Consider the following 17686-nt stretch of genomic DNA (forward strand, 5'->3'; position numbering starts at 1 on the left):
GCGTTGCTTCCCACCCCCTCACCGCTCGGCCATCCTGACAGCAGGCAGCACTCCCTCCTGCGACCCCCCATCCCCCCCTGGGACGGACGAGGGAGTGCTGTCATCATGTCGGTGAGGAGGAGAGCAGTGAGGAGGAGAGAAGCCGCACCGAGGAGGTCCAGGTGTCCCTCCAGGAGTTGAGTGCATGACTCAATGGCTTCATTTCCACTCGCACCCACGCAATTTTCACTCGCAAATTGCGAGGGGGCGAGTGAAAATTTTGAGCCCTGGCCTAGGTTATAGTGGATGCCTATCTAAAACCTTTAGGCTCATGCAGTAAACAGAGCTGGATCATTCACAGGGCAGCCCAGGCATGAACCAGTCCAGTGAATGTTCATCTACAATATTAATGCTCCTGCAATAAACTACGGTGATTGCACACTTGGTCAAAGCTATGCATTTCCCTGTCACTAAACAAGATGATGCACATATAGGCAGTTGGAGTCTGATGGGGCATGTCATGCCAGTACAGAGAATACAAATGGATCAAATGTTCTATGCCTATTGCGGTCCTCATCAATGTCAATCAAAGGGGTGGTGGGACCATAGCTGCTACCTTGTCCAAAGCACCTTTCAACCTTAATCTGTCTCTATAAGGCAAGAGTTTTTTGCTTATAATAGGGATATCAGTGCATTATGTCCTCGTCAGTTTTAATAAATTATCCTAAATTATCCTAAATTATCCTAACACAAGTGAATCTTTCTACAATCACAATTGCTTTATGTAGCTGAAAAACATAAAATTGGAAATTGTAACATTTCTAATCACCTACCACAGGTTTACTTACACTCGACGATATTTGCACAAAACTATGCATGTTTGTTAAGTTGTCCTGCCCCAACTGGATTGTTTTGGTGGTATGATATAAACACATCTCAAATAACAGTTACCTGTCATATATTGTTAATTATGGAAAGAAAGTTTAACTACGGTAAGCATGGCTCGGTGGCAGTTCAAGTGGAATCTGAAAGAGTCTGGTATGTAAATTACACTCTCTGTGCCTTTATTCTTCCTTTCTGCCATATGGAAGTCCAGATCAGAATAATTTCCTGTACTCATGGGCCTGTACATGCTTTAAAGATTTCTCCATGGACTTCTACATATCTGACAGCATTCAGAGGGTGCAGAACAACAAGAGATGGAGAAGTTGTTTAACCCCTTCATGACTGAGGCCTTTTTTTTTCATTTTTTGCACCCGTGTTATATTCCACATTTTAGGCCTGAAAATTACTTAAAACCCGCAAACATTATTTTCTGAAAGCCAAGACCCTGTAGAACACAATAGTGGCAGTTGCAAATGTTTATCTTTCACGATATTAGAGCAACTCCTGATCAAACCCCAAAATGTAGTGCAGAATGTACTTAAATGCCCCATTTTGTTAATATAATATAAAAGATGAGGCTACAGCGAGTAAATGAATACCCAACATGCCCAGGTTAAAAATTGTGTGCGTCCGTGAAATGGCGACAAACTTCAGTACCCCAAAAAGTCCATAGATGACGCTTTAAAAGCCCCCACAGGTCATCAATTTAAAAAATACTGGCCCTATAGTTATTGCTCTCACTCCGGCATGCGCGGCGATACCCAAAATGTCCAGCGCGTTCCTCCTTTTCATACGTAGGCATATGATTGCTATCAATTGCTTACAAGCCCCCCATGTGATAGCAGATGGTGGTGACAGGTACTCTTTAATGTGATGCTGGGGGACCAAAAGACCACCCATGTTACCTTTACACTCTCAATAAGCTATTGAAGTGCAGATCGCACTTCAATAGCTTATAGCTGGGCTTCAGGAGCCCAGCACTGGCAGCTATGGGACCGGAGGTGATGCGATCTGCATCGCTCACGGCCCCATAGAACGGGTACGGGATAGTCGAAGGGAGGTTCGTCCATCTCCTCCACAGCTCCCCGCCGACACCATAGAAGCCAGTCCCGGGCCCGTAGGAGGGGCAACGGAGCCCGGGAAGCACGGCGGGGGTGTCGAGCAGGGTGGACCTCTTCACGGACAGCTGAGTCGTCAGAATCGCTTCTTTTGTAAAAACGACAGTTGGCTTTACAAGTTTAAACAGACTCCCGGCGGCAAAAGCACTGTTCGTCGTCAGTCGTGAAGGGGTTAAACTAGATGACTTAAACAGCTGATCATAGAACCTGGAGCTTGGAGGTGAGTGGTATTTATTCAGTGTTCCTACCTTCCTTAGCTTCACCATTCCCCACTTGCCGTAGTTGTACGGTGCTGTCTTTTAAGATGGCATTAATACTAATACTTAAATCATTCTGAAAGTTCAAACTTGCCCTCACACTTTATTCAGTCTGTGTTTTTGTATCCTAATAAAAAAAACTAATTTTTCTGTTTTGGCGACTCCAATACTATCAGAAATATTGTTACCATTTCACAAAAAAATATTCACATGAAAGGTTCATGTGATGTACGAGGTGTAAAAACGGAGAAAATATACTAAAAATTATTTTTATATTTTATATCAGCTCGCATGAAATCACAGAACATGCGCCACTAAGCTGTGAAATAGCGTTCCCATCAAGTGGAGTAAAATTATTCTTTTCAATACCAGACTGACAGTGGAAAGAATATTTCAAAATAAGATTAGTGAAACCCAAAGTCATTTTTATTTATCTATTTTCAAAACATATGTCTAAAAAGACTTTAAAAAAAGTTTGAATACATTTTGTTCATACTGCTTTTTAATGATTATGTTTAATTAGCTTTGCATGCATTCCTATCTTAAAGCTAAACTCCAGGCACACATAAATGCTGCTTCGTATTTATTAATACACCTTTACATGTTCAAGAGTTAAGTGCCCAAATTTGACTCTGCCTCTTGTCATAGCACAGCAGAGGTCAGACTGGGAAAGTAGCACAACGAGCTAATTAGTTAAATTGGACCTTTACCCCATTAGACTAAAAATCACATCAGCATACAGCTCTGCATGCTGATATGAAATCATCTTACATTCATTAGTTAAACAAACATATTTTCTTTTTATTTACAATTTCTTTTTTTCCACCTTCTGGTCCACTTTGGCACAAATGTCCAAGCATTATATGCTGGGAAGGTTACATCATCAGTGCATTGCTGGGAAATCTCATCTGTAACCACACAAGATCTCAGAGGAAAGGCATTTGAGATGATGTGCATGGTCACATGTCCTAGTCACGTGCGCCAGAGTTCCAGGAAGTAAAGGGAGATCTAGTAACTTGCCCTTAGTTAAAATGGCCACTGTCAGAAGACTGGGGAAGAAAAAAAAATAAGGAATGCAAAAAATAAATAGCCTGCAATTATCTAGAAGTATCTGCTTTTAGAATGTCATTAATACACATTTCTGAAGGTGCCTTTGTTGTTATTTTGAAGATATGGGTAAAGTTACTCTTTAAGCAGTGAAAGGAGCATGCTGATAGGAAGAGACATCAGGATGACAGAGAGTTTATCACTGTGCTGCTTCTCCTTTCATTGCCCAATCACCTTGTGGGGGTGGAAAAGAGACCTGTAAGTATTACTGTACTGCAGCAGTGAAGAATCAGGTATCTCCCTTGCTAGCCAAGGCTGTGCTGTGTGGCATTGCTGTGTAAATACAGGGGGGATAGAAAGAGATACAAGTAAAACTGCTCCCTTATATATATTTCATCTGTATATTTAGCTGTTTCTCTGGAGTTCATTTTAAAACAAATGGTTGTTGTTTTCAAATGTGTAATAGCAATTGAGGGGAGATATCCAAAGATGATAGAAGACATTTGCAGGCCATCTCTTTTGCCAGGTGAAGAAACCCAGGGTTATACCGGTTCTGAAGCTACAACATCAAAATAGGCATGTTTCCTGTTGAGTAATGAGTATGAAAGGGTTACAACCCGTGTAGGACTTTGTATTGCCATTTACATCCCCAGTGGGGAGACTTGATTAATTTCCTGCCCTGGTGAAAGCAAGAAGATGTACAGCAATAAAATAGTGATAGAAGTTTTAAACTTTCCCTCCTCAATATTTTAGTGATCACAGAAACCCCTTTCATACTATAGAGTTGCAAGAAGAGGTATAATACCTACCAGTCCAGTTCCTACTCTGTTGATAAGCTAAGCAGGCAAAGAATCTTAAATATATGATAAACTTTCAGATTTGTCAGAGTAATGCGCCCCCTGCTGCATTCACTACCCTACCCCAACAGCTACTACACCACTACAGCTCTGCAGTAACACTGTAGCAGTGTAGCAGACAACGCTGGAATAACATTGTTCAGGGGTGGGCCACAATGTTCCAACATAAACAAAGGTGTGTTGGATGCAGAAGATTATGCAACCTAAGTGTGCCTTCAAGACAGCAAAGGTCTAAGGAACTGTAATTGGACTGGTAAGCATTGTAAATCTTTTTTTACAGGATGGCTTTTCTGGTGACAGTCACTTTAAATTAAGGAAACACTAATTTGGTTATCAAGAACATTGATTGTGTTAAAGTGTGTCTGTAGCCAAAGCTTTTTTTCCAGTTTTGAATAGGGTAAGGAATGGTTAGAACTTCTGTTAATTTTTTCTTTGGCAGTCTGTGTCCCATTGGGGCTTCCTGTTCCTTATGGACAGGTACTTCCTGTCCTGAAGAAACAACAGGAATTGATAGGAACTGTTTGTGTGAAAGTCTCTGGCATGGTCATCACCCAATAAAAATGGCAGAAAATGCTTTCTAAATATTAACACCTACCTCTTACTGTTAGCGTAGCGGCAGCCTCTATTTTACCAACCCGGTTTTCAGAAATGCACGTGTATGTGCCCTCATCAATGCTGGCTGCCTTCTTAATCCGCAAGGTGTAATCATCCTTGATGTCGTATCTGCAAGATAATAATGGATGTCATCGTTTAGCATATGTATCCAAAGAAAAGCATGTCTTTACCTAAAATATATAGATTTATCACATTGGTACTCAGCACCGTTTTTTTTAGGCTTTAATAATTTCACGCACACATAAATCTTAGTGACATTTTTATTACGCCATGCATTCGTTCAAAACTTTGAGGCCATCAAATTAGTCCTGCAGTGTGCTCCTGGTATTAGTGTATTATTAATATTATCACTTTGTTCTGTGCGGTGTGGCAATATGACAAATGAATGTGATCAGTTTTCAATATGTGACATGTTCTGTGCTGGGCCTGACATGGTAACCATTACATTGTTATGCTTTTGTGGCTTTCCAATCTATTTAATCATCATTGTCATCAGATAAAACCTTTATGTCCTCTTAGAGGCCAAGATCCCATTAGTCTTACTTTGCTTAATGGAACATTGAGCAACATTACAATTATTCAGATGTTGTAAAGTAAACTCAGCATAGGTGTCAGTCCACTCTGCCTGTCTGCTATCCATCTCAGGGTTCTTGTAAACAGCCACAAGAGTGCGGTACAGCACACATCCCAGCATGTTTAGCTGGCCAGGATTGACAGGTGTATCATACAATAGCACAGGGCTCAAAATTTCCACTCGCCTGCTCGCATTTGGCGAGTGGAAATGCAGTGCAGGCGAGTGGAAATTCCTGTCAGGCTTGCGGTCGCAGATCGCGTACCTGACTCGTGGGAGCAGCTGCTTCTGCTGGTCTGTCTCCCTTCCTTTTGGCCCCAGCTCTTCACTGAGCTCCGGGTCGAAAACGGAGTGATTAGTAATGTCTGCAGACCTTACTAATCGCACCAGATCACCAGGGATCTGCCTGCTCGTCTCCTCCCTGCAGAAAGACAAGCAGGTGAGGGGGCTTCCTTGTTTTACTTTACATGCTGGGGGACAGGGGGCTTCTTATTTTATGTGGGGGGGAGTTAAGGGTAGGGGTTAGGTGGGCAACTGGTGGCGAGTAACTCTTAAAGCCTGGCTAGTAGCTCAGGACTTGAAATTTTGACCCCTGCAATAGCATATATAGCATATAGCCAGCCCGTAGAAACAGGCTGGCTGAAAAAGAGGCTGTATGGGTATGTACACAAATCCTATTGTTTCCAACCCCAAAGTCAGCACCTTTGTGTTTGGTGCAGTGCATAAGTCCTTCTACGCATGAAAACAGTGGTATCTGTGTACATACCTGTATAGCCACGTCTTTACCCAGCCATTTATTGATTTCTACAGGCTGGCAATATGCTGTCATGCAGTGCACCTGTCACTCCCAACTAGAGAAATTATTATTATTATTATTAAATAGATATTATATAGCGCCAACAGTTTGAGCATTGCTTTACAATATAAGGAAGACATTACAGTTACAATACAAATCCAGATAAGATGGTAAGGAGGGCCCTGCCCATGACAGCTTACTCAGAGATGTGTACCGTATGGGCCTCTAGCGGCCATGTAGATGAACCCGAATAAGCAGGGCAGAAATCTATTTGGTTTCATAGCAATATTAATCTGCAAAATGTAATTGCAACCTGACTATATTACCGACAGTGCTGGGCCCCATAGTAGACAGACAGTGCTGGGCCCCATAGTAGACAGAGAGTGCTGGGCCCTAATGCTTCTGGACCCCATAGCAGTCACATGGTGTGCTATGGCTACAGTTATGCCCTTTGCACAGCTTCCACTGCCTTTATTAGAAATGGTAATCTAACGGTTCTGTAATATTTTCTTACAATAACTGTACAGTTTGCGCAGACACGAGTCATGAAATACTAGAAAACAAAGAGGGAAGGATGCGTGTATGGTTTACTGACCACAGTGAAAAGACATTTGTCACAGGTTCAATAAGTTAAGATAGAATCCTTATACAGGACAACATAATTTCAACTGTTGATAAGTTTTGTTTTGACATAGGGGAAGGAAAACGTAATATACGGTATGTAGCAGAGAAGGAAGAAAATGTAAATTACTATAACAGGGTGATTTAAATGGTATTTGTTTATATTGTATCTATTGCTTTAAAAAACATTCCAAAAGATTAACTGCCCTTTTAATGGGAAACAGCATCAACTTTGGGACCAATTTGAGGCTTTGGACCAGTAAATGTTGCAAAGGTAGATGGGAGAGGTCGTAAGAACTCCAGTAACTAACGGAGAACTCAGCAATGAAATGGATTTCAATGTCACTAGACAGATATACAGTAATGCACACACCAAGGAGAAAAACAGCACACATGGAAACTCGAGGGATCTCATTTATTTACTATGGCCCCACTAAGAGATTGGGGAATCAATGTAGATAACTCAATGTAAGCATCAAGTCGATGAATAAGAGCAGGGAAGATGCCAGCGGAATGCTGTGGAAGAACTCACAGAGGATTTCAAATGTGAAGTAGATGATACTGAAATGGCAAAGCGCTGCCCTATCCTTCAACTCAAACGCTACCTAGGAAAACAAGAGCAGTGACCACCAAGTATAAAATATGGCATCTAATAAGAAAAGGCAAAACAAATAGCTTTCTTTATCTGGAGAAGAGGCCTATAGAGGAAAGACATAATTTAGTTCCACAAGACCCCATTAAATATTACATTTTACTGTGCTTCTTTTTATACATAGAAAAAAAGATAAGCGCGTAGAGACCAGAGAGATGGGGAGAGGCACAGAAAAGGCAACAATACACAATTAGGTGTATTTTCTGTGTTACGTTATATTGGTGCCATTATATTGTATGTTATAATGCCTTAGCAGGTTGTTATAAATTGATGAATCACTGGGAATAACTAAATGTAAAAAAACACATCGGGATAACAGGAGTGAATATTTAAACAATTTTTTGAGTGACGATTCTCAACTCCTGTAGTAAATCAGCCTCACTATGTTTGCTTCATTAATTGGATCAATATGAATCAGACAGCACCTTCCAAATATGCAGTTACTTTGATTTTTTGAAAATGAAAACAATGTATTTATTAACACGCGATTACAAATTAGTTCACAATGACTAGTGCACAAGACTCTGTTGGGTTGATTTACCAAAGCAGTAGACTGTTCACTTAGTAAAAAGAATGTTCACTCAGTTTAGTGATTAAGTTGTTACTTCAATTATCCAATAATATGCAAGAAAAAAAATATGTTTGATGTCTATGTTTAGGTATTGAAAGAGAACACAGCTTCTTTTTATTTATTAAGTTAACTGAACTTCACTTTGGTAGGTAAAAAGTCTTGACTCCATTAGAAATTACCCTCACACTTTCTAGAGGCTCAGGGGCTCCTGTTTTCTGCTAATATTTAAGTAAAGTCATCCAAAGTACAGTATTGCAAACAAGCTTCTATTACAGCATGCACATGGTTTTGTCACTGGCAACAAGCGTTTCTTGCACCCCTGGGAATGGTTCTTGCTTGGCTTAATAAGCCGGAAGCTTAGAATAGTTTTTATACAAGGCCATACAGCTTACAAGTTAATTATGTTTGGCCACTACGGTTTGCTGGATTTTTAAGTTAGCCATTTGCTATTTCCATTGTTTATTGAATATACCCAATAGTGTATCTTCCTGTGCCTTGATTAGGCGTGTCAAACAGCAACATTTCAAAAGGTGAGTAAGGCAGAAAGACACAGCAAGGTAAAGAAGCACTAAAGTGTATGGCTGGGCAAACAAATCTGTGCAAAACATGAACATTGCCCCATGTTTTGTCTCTTTAAAAATGCTGCAAGTGCAGAAAAATACTCGGTTATCATGAGTAAAACAACTGAGCTCCTAATTTCCTGTAGTGAACTGGCAATTGTGCCCCTGTGTATGGGAATTCCAATCAGTGTTTTCAGCCATGACTAAGTTCTCATCTGTTGGCGTACTTACTTCTCCCCCTATTTTTTGGAGATGAGGAAAGTGGAAGTGTTATTTAGTCCGGAAGAGAAGAAGTGGGCAGGACTGACAACACAGCTTAAGATTTCAGTGCATTTTTGCCCACACATATACTTTCAGGGAGAAGAACTAAATCAAAGAGTCAGATCACCAAAAATTATATTTTATTTATAGGTGTAGTCAGGCATAATAAATCATCCCTAGCTTTTCATGTCTCCTGAGGATTCCAGATCAGCCTGCTATAGTTCCAGTCTGAGTTCTTGCCAAATATGGGACATTGCTCGTGTTTTCATAATTTTGTTTGCCTTCCATATTATGCAAAGTAAAGAGCAGATGTGATTTGCAAAGGTGGGAAGTTGCAGAGATCTGAATGGCTTAAATAAGAACCCTGAGCATATATATTCCTAACCCTTTCAGTGAGGCTACCTCCCGCAGTGCAAGGGTTAAGTGCTTGTTTATGTCTAGGGATGAAAATAACAAAGATATATTCAACTGAACCTTGCAGACAGCTGGCTGTTAGACTGGTCCCTACAGCCTGTCTCCTCCTTCTCTTCTGTGATTGTATGTCCCTAAATGTTGTTACATCCTATACACTGTATAGAATGTGATGACTCACAGAACCTTAGACCAATGGAGCAGAGGGGGAAGAGAGGCTCCAGGGCTGGACTAACAGCAAACCGGACGCAAGGTTTAGGTAAGTACACCTTTGTTATTTTCATACCTAGACATAAACGAGCACTTAACCCTTGCAGTGCGGGGGTGACACCACTGCAAGGATTAAGAATATATTTATGCCTAGAGTTCTTCTTTAAATCACAACTGAAATGTCACACCTATATTTCTCTTTATAGTCCTATACTTTCCCATGTAATTATTTTTGAAAACTAAATTTAGATTTGAAATGCCTTAAAATAGCCTTTTATTTTAGTGGACATGTACTTCTGTCCTTCCACCCCTTTGTTCTATATTGGTGTAGATGCGTAACAACCACATCCCTCAGCACAAGCATCTTCCTATAGACTTATAAAGAGGAGTAAGAGAGGAGGTGTGTCTGACCAGGTTTGATAGAGAGTGTATTGGGCAGCTGGGTTAGACTCTACTGCCTATAGGACTGTGCAGTCATAGATATACATACTGCTAAACTGGAACTACACACATGCAAATGGAAGTTGTTAGTACAATGCGTGACTAAATGAATATATGTTTCCGAATCTTCAATAGGGCTTCAGCTTTCCAGCATTTACCAAACAAAAAATTAAAGATAAAAGCATGGATTGTGCCTTTAAATGTAAGAGAACAGGAAATATGTTCAGCAAATACAGTATATTGCCAGCAGATAATATTGTAAAGGTGAACTTGCAATTAAGAAGCAACCCTGTGTCTAATATAAATAGAATTCCCATTATACAATAAGCTGAATAGCAGTCATAAAGAATGATAAATCACACACAGGTATATAGGCCAGCAAACAATCGCTCTCTCTGTATTGAAAGTGTTATTAGAGCATTTCTGGCCTCTCCTCAGCTTCTTTAATAGCCTGAAAACTGTAGCCTGTGTTATCTGAAAGCATTTCAATCGTTCTTTTGTTTAACGGTTTAACGTACTCGGCCTTCTGTTCAAAGGTGCTTGTTAAACCTTTCAGAGATGCCATATTTTGCCAATCTGCTGGAGCCGAAGAAGGTTGAATAACTAGATATGTAAGTGGGGGGAAAAAGCTGAAGGTTCACATTTAATTGGAAACAGAAGAAATGACAAAACAGTAGTAGTAACACACATAAGCTTATTTTGATTGAGAAATCTGGCAATCATTGCATTGTATGAATGCACTCATTGTTGCAGCATGTGATTAATGACACTTCTACAATAGTATGCTGGCAGTCATTACCACGCAGACACTTTTCCTCTCTCTCTTTCGGATATGAAACGCTGATGAAAAAATTCAGCCCAATCAGATTTGGCCTCTGGACAACGTGTGCTATCATCACTGTACCATGAATTGAGATTGATTGGTTACCAGCTGTGACAAAGTCAGAGAAAGAACCATTTCAAGAAAAAAAGGGCTAAAATAAATAAAAGAAAAAGAGAATGCCAAGATCGTCTGTTTGTGCAAACACAGCAAACTGTTCAGGAAGTTGGTCGATTAAATGTATAATATAGTTTTCTTAGCATTGTAGATGTGGATTTGGAATGTTTCTGATTAATTTTTTTGGACACACTTGTCTTTGCTATTTCTGAACAACTTGCTCCCGGTTGTGAAATCTACTAAAAGAGCAATTCTAGGCAACAAGCAACTTTAATCAGAGAATTATTCATGCTGCCCAGGAACGCTCTCACTGTCCTCAACTCTTCAAGCAGAACAAAACTCAAAGACTGCTACAGAAATATAAAGAGGCGTTAAAGTGGACCTTGCACCTATATAGAAAGGCCTCCTCCCTATCCTGCACAATTAGGTAAAAATCACTTGTGGGGGGAAAACTTTGTCCTGCTTACCTTTGTCCTGCTTTCGCCATGCGTCTAAGCAAAGGTGATGTCACCATCTTTCTGGCGCGATCCCTAAAATGTTGAGTAGCCCAACCCTACAAATAGAAGCTGGTGCACTGTGCCATCTGGCATTTTCCAGGACCTCATTGGAAGGATGGTGATGTCACCCTATGCAGTATGTAAGATGAGGTTAAGGCAAGTACTTTTTTCCTTCCCCCCCCCCAATGTTAGTGTAAGGACTTACCTTAAATCAGGGGTGCCCATTAGTTAGATTGTGATCTACCAGTAGCTCTCAAAGCTGATGCTGGTAGATCACGAAGGGTGTGAACGGTGGCCCCTTTATTCCATTTTGGCATATTTATTTAGCTGTGCACACATGATTACCTATTAGCCTGAGTCTGCTGAGCCAAGCTCCCTGACACCTTTCTGGTGGATACTGGTGGTTGAAGTGCTATGTATTATATCAAAGAATATTAGTTTGCACAGCCTGCTGCACTGCACTGTTTGCAAAATACAGCAAGGTGAGCCAGGAGAGAGAGCGGGGAGAAACAGACAGGAGAGAGAGCAAGGAGAGACATCCAGGAGAGAGAACAAGGAGAGACAGCCAAGAGAGTGAAGAGAGACAGCCAAGAGAGTGAAGAAAGACAGCCAGGAGAGTGAAGAGAGACAGCCAAGAGAGTGAAGAGAGACAGCCAGGAGAGTGAAGAGAGACAGCCAGGAGAGTGAAGAGAGACAGCCAGGAGAGAGAGTGAAGAGAGACAGCCAGGAGAGAGAGTGAGGAAAGACAGCCAGGAGAGAGAGTGAGGAAAGACAGCCAGGAGAGAGAGGAGAGACAGCCAGGAGGATGAGCAAGGAGAGACAGCTAGGAGAGAGACAGCCAGGAGAGAGAGAGCTAGGGAGGGTTTTTTTCGTTGGTAGATCTCATGTAGCTCGTCATTTGAAAAGTAGATCTTAACACAAAAAATTGTGGGCACCCCTGCCTTAAATGATGCCTCTTAATCTGATCATCTTCTTCTTTAGTGTAGTTTTCAGATGTCCCTCTAGCGTTGGTTCTGGTCTGCGATCCAGCGCTGACTCCTCTGTCCTCCTCTGACGTCCCACGGAGTCTGTGCGGGTGCACGCTGTTCCATGGACTTACCTTGTCTCTCTCCTCGTCTCCCGGTCAAACATCTGAACTGCGCATGCAGCCACCCCACGATTCTTTGCGGCCACCTGAGATTCTTCAGACGGGAGTTTTTGCATATTTCTGCTTGCTAGCAGTAGATATATGCAAAAACACGCTGAGGGTTCAATAACCCTTTAACTACCTTATTTTTTTCCTCACAAGTGTTTTTTGACATTTTGTGCAGTTAATAATGGGGCCCTCCGTGATGTTGCAAGGTCCGCTTTAAGGGCTATGGGTCACAGGACCCTGAACTGGAGCATCATGGTTCCTGGAACTAGCAGATAACATTTTACTCTTTAAAACACTCCTATCTATCTATCACAGTGTCAACGATTAAGCCCTGTATGTCCCAAACAGTCTGAGTTTTATATAATCCAATCCTAGCCAGACTGAACAGTCTTTTCTCATTGCTCCTGACAGTGACTCAAGCCTATTGTTATAGGACTGAACATTGTGTAAATCTCTGTTCGTCAAACCATAGGGAGCAGAGCTCAGACCCACAGAACCATATGGACTCCATGTTCTCAAGCATATATTCATAGCCATTCAGAAAATCGGGATATCAACAACCATAGTAGAGCAGCCAGATGCACAAGATAAATGACTGCATGAGAATTAGCATGCAGGCTGTATACCCCTAGTGATTAAATACATTAAATGTTTAATTGGAGTGACCCTTTTGAGAACTCCCCTTAGTACTGTAACTAAAAAATCATCATATTATAGCTTAATTATAATTTTAGAAAAGCTCAACCTTTTTGTGCATATTCTATGAAGTCTCTGTGCCTTCATCTGACAGATTTTTGTTCACAGAAATATATCACTTTTGTTTCTTTGTTTAACCACCCATTCTCTTTAGCTGTAACAGCAGATTTACACCAGGAATGCAATGGGAGCTACATCTGCTCTATTCATGCATGAGCTATGTTGTCAGCCACTATGATGTTATGTAAGGTGCTAGCGCAAACACAAGGGGTGTATTTATAAAATGTTTGCAGAGCTGTTCATTCTGCAACAATCTGTCTTTTACATTTGCACTGCATTAGGGCTATTAGACGTCTCCATTTAGTGGCCACTAAACTCTTAGTGTTCCATAATGTAGTGCAAATGTAAAAGTCCGATTTTTGCAGAATGACAGTCTCTGTGAAAGTTTTCTTAATACATCCCACAGTTTCTGTGTATGTTGGGTACTGATAACAGCTTAGTTGCATGGTAAAGTGTATGTCAAGAAAAAAAAAACATATGCAGTAGATCTCTGCAATACATGCACATTTGCCCTTATTTGCTCTTAGTTTTCCAATGTGGGCTGACAACGCATAGCATTTGAATGGACTGAGCAGTGTTAGTCCTGCACAGTTGTCTTTTGCAAAACTACTCAACCACTCCCACAGTCTGGATCTCCAAAGCATCAGCTAACTGGCTTGTAGTCCTAAGGTAAAGTCCTTGAGGTTGAATTACTAAAGACAACTAAGCTGTTCAATTTTCACTTGCAAGATAATTATGACTTTCCTTGGTGAAGCTCTCCTGACTTCCATCATTGTGTGCAAACAAAAACATAGAGGGTTATTCACAAAGGAGCTGAAGGATCCAGCCGTAGCTTCGGCTGATCCTTTGGCTCTCTTTGGCCACCGGAGCCCTTAGGTTCAGTCGAACCCAAGGGCTGCTGTACGGGCTATTCACTATAGCTCATACAGCAGCCGAATGGCGGCCGAGCGGCTCAGTCAAGCCGAAGGCATATGCTTCAGCTCGACTGAGCCTAAGTGACAGCCAAAGCGGGACGATTGGCCTTCCGAAGGGCTGACTGTGAGCCCCAAAAATTACAGCTGGGCGGAGCCAACCATGATCAACCCCACTAACCCCACTAAGGTAACACAGGGAGAGAGCAAAGGCAATTATTATAATAAGCAATTATTAATATAACCCATTTTCTGGGATTTTCATTTAGGTGATTTTTTGCTTTTAAAAAGGGTGAGTGTTCACCAAATCCTCTACTCTGAACTGCAGAATATGTGGTTACATGTCATTGATCATTCTAAACATAGGCCATAAAATTGCTATTGCTACCAGTAAAGCATTCGATTCTGAGCATTGTGCTAATTTCTACAACTGCTAATATAACTTTGCATCTAAATATTGGCCAGGAACTTTACAAAATAAAAAGCAATGTGTTCTAAAGCAGTCCACCAATCCCATTTTATTTTAGTTGCATTGTCCTTGCCTAGTTCTAGCCTCACCATAAATCATTTCATTACACCTGGAATCTGTTTTACCATAAGGAGCTGTAAGAATAAAACCAAACTTCCTGGCAGAATGTACCACACCATTCTGTCGTCTCTTGTTAGCATAATGACGATGGGAGAATCAGAAAAACAATCCTTTCATTTTAATTTGTTTACACGAGCTAGAGCTCAGAGTCCGTCTATATAAATCTGATCCTGCACCATTTTTACTGCGCTTTACAGCTTCGTGTTGCCTTATTGATGGTAAAGATGTTAATATGTTTTAACATTTTGTCACAGGAGGCTCAGTTCAAGAATCGGTCAAGGCACTGTACCTCCGGCGTCTGCACTGATTAACTATATATATGTCTTTAACCAGTGAAGGTACTCTATATTGTTTATTTTCTATACTTAGAAATCCCTAAGAGTGGGCTGCTGTGGATGCTAAAAGAGAATTCTAGCTTTGCATTTTTTTAAACAAAATATTGCAAATCTTCCAGAGCTATCACTTTGCAATGTGTATGATATTTAGCATATGAAGTTTAGTGGACATGTAAAATGAATTACACACCAGTAACCCATTTCTATTGCTGTCAGCAGCCTTCCATCTGTCTTTTCATACCCTTGTATGAAGCCATGCTGTCAGTGCATGGATTATAGTAGGGATCTGTGAACAGTGTACAGTCTGGTTTGCACTTAACATTTGTTTATGAAAAAAAGGCATAGCTAACCGGGAACTGCCATTGGGGACACGTTCCAGTGCAAAAAGAAATGTAAAAATCAACATTTAGTGAGAAGAGGCTCTTTTAGTGTGGCTTAAAGGACAACATAACAAAAACAGGTATCCTTTAAATAACTTGCTATGAGGTGCCTTAAACCTGCACATGAAGTTTCAGAGCGGTACAATGTACGCCTTTAAAGTGACATTGTTTGTTCATAACATAATATTAGCAGCGGTGGCACTACCAGCACTAAATGGCAGATTCCTGACGGCTTTTATTTGTAATCAAACAGGCTGATGATCCTTGGTGTTGTCATCTGCTAAATATGGGGGGGAGGGGGGGACAGATATCTGCTTACCCTTCAGCTGAAAAAAAACACAACACAATGTACCCCAATGTAAATACAATGCCAATAATGAAAAAAATCCAGTGATGCAGATCTATGTCAATCACTGTGACATATTGACATGATAACCTGCCACACCTAGCGATGTTTACCCACCGCTAATAAAAGATAATTGGCCAGCTACTGATGTCAACAAACCAGCCAAGGATATTGTGGGACGTCATTGACCAAATATGGCGATGGCCATATTAGTCAATGAGGTCACCAGGGATCCCCCCGGTCGGTCTGTTTAAAAAAAACCTGCAGGCTGATAAACACATACTGTAATGGATGGCTTGAGTGTAAATGAGCGCCTTAGTCGACTCTCTATGTGACAGTACTCTGAGTACAGGACTTCCCAGATTTGCCACTCTTCTGCTCATATGATTGGTTAAAAGAGAACTATAGCCAAACTTTTATTTGGCTATAGTTCTCTTTTGGGTCACAGGAGTAAATTTACTGATGTATTCTTGTGACCCAAACTCCGCACATAAAGGGCTGCTGCCAACTATATGCTGACAGTACAGAGCCATGCTGCAGATGGGAAAGATCCTAACAACATTATCGGGATCCACCCCGCTGCCTGATTGACAGCTGTCTCTGCCTGTCTAGAGACAGCTGTGCCCACCCCCTGTAAGTCCCTCCAATGAGCTCTGGAGGAACAAAGAGAGGGGAGGGGGGAATCCCTGCAGGGAGCCGTGAGTGACAGTCATCACCCTCTGCAGGAAGAAGCCATGAGTTGAGCAATCAGCAGTTTGTGATCACTTGGTTCTTGAGCTGTAGAGCTAGCACGTGATGGCTGCAGTGTCAAACTATTGGGAATAGCATATTTTACTCTCCCAATAATTATCCTTTAAAGTACAACTAAAGGCTCCTGTATGACAGTATAATCAAGAACCAGATCCAGTTACTACGTGATGCACCAGCTTTGAAAAGTAAACAAAAAACATCCATTAAAGTGGCAACACTACTCTGAATTCAGGTGCAGTGCAACATCTTTGTTCCCCCATTACAGGAAGCTGCACTAGTTGGACTTGCAGAATCAACAGGGCATTTTGTAGGTCTTTGCAGGGGACTAAGAGAAAACTGTAAGAGCATACACAAATACAATTAAGTGTTGCAGCACATATGTTTTAATGGGAGGCCATAATTCTACTTAAAGGTCAAATCATAGATATTTCCTGTACAAGTAGTCGGTGAGATGCTTCTATTCTGTACACACATAAAGGCATTTCTTATTACAACACTGAAACTCTTCATTATAAAATAGACCCATCCAGTGGCCAGTTTCAGAAAGGGTATGTTCACGCCTACAATAATATGTACAGATCAAAAAAAAAGTTTTCCAAGCCCTTGCAATGTTTAAAGTTCATCTGAAGGGAATTTTTTTTAGCTTGTTTGTTTTTTTATATTTCAATTTAAAACTGCAGCTAGTACACTGTATCAGAAAACATATGTCTTATACAGCCGCTCTTTGTACTATGAAATTAAATTACATAACAGTACTAAAGGAAAATGTACCCATTACTCTCTTTCCTTAACCTCATTCTGTAAAAAGCAGCAGAAGATCTCTTCTGTAAATGTATTTTAAGAAATTTAATTTAGGCTCTCCATTTCCTAGTACAACAGTACGGGGCGCCCGCCAACATTGCTCGTGAGTGGCCTCCTAGCCTGGCACTTCCTGTTCTTCAATGCAGCCATGTAATCTTAAAATGTCTATCACTACTGCAGAGAATTCGAGGCTGCAATTTTATTACAAGAAGATCCACACACAGGCTTTCCCGACTACACAGTCCTGCTGAACTCATAGACATTTTCTGGGGCTTTAATGAAGAGCTGGCTGTGCGGGATTCCTCTCTACGCAAGGTTAAAATAGTTATTACGGTGTCCTAAGTTTCCTCTTGTAATTGAAATTCTCTTCGGCGAGGAAAGAAAAAAAGATTGTGTT

The 17686-nt window shown here is 41.0% G+C and overlaps 1 protein-coding gene across 8 annotated transcripts in view; it reads right to left on the reverse strand.

Annotated features, from left to right (window-relative positions):
• Positions 1 to 17686, reverse strand: part of ROBO2 (roundabout guidance receptor 2) — a 414352-nt gene that overhangs the window by 111060 nt on the left and 285606 nt on the right. For all 8 annotated transcript variants that reach the window (XM_018565020.1, XM_018565019.1, XM_018565016.1 and 5 more), the window contains exon 6: positions 4739 to 4866. In XM_018565020.1, coding sequence (XP_018420522.1) covers positions 4739 to 4866 — 128 coding nt within the window. The remainder of the gene's footprint in view (positions 1 to 4738; positions 4867 to 17686) is intronic.

Source organism: Nanorana parkeri, unplaced genomic scaffold, assembly GCF_000935625.1.
Source record: "Nanorana parkeri isolate BGI_ZX_2015 unplaced genomic scaffold, ASM93562v1 scaffold806, whole genome shotgun sequence".
Taxonomy (NCBI): Eukaryota; Metazoa; Chordata; class Amphibia; order Anura; family Dicroglossidae; genus Nanorana; species Nanorana parkeri.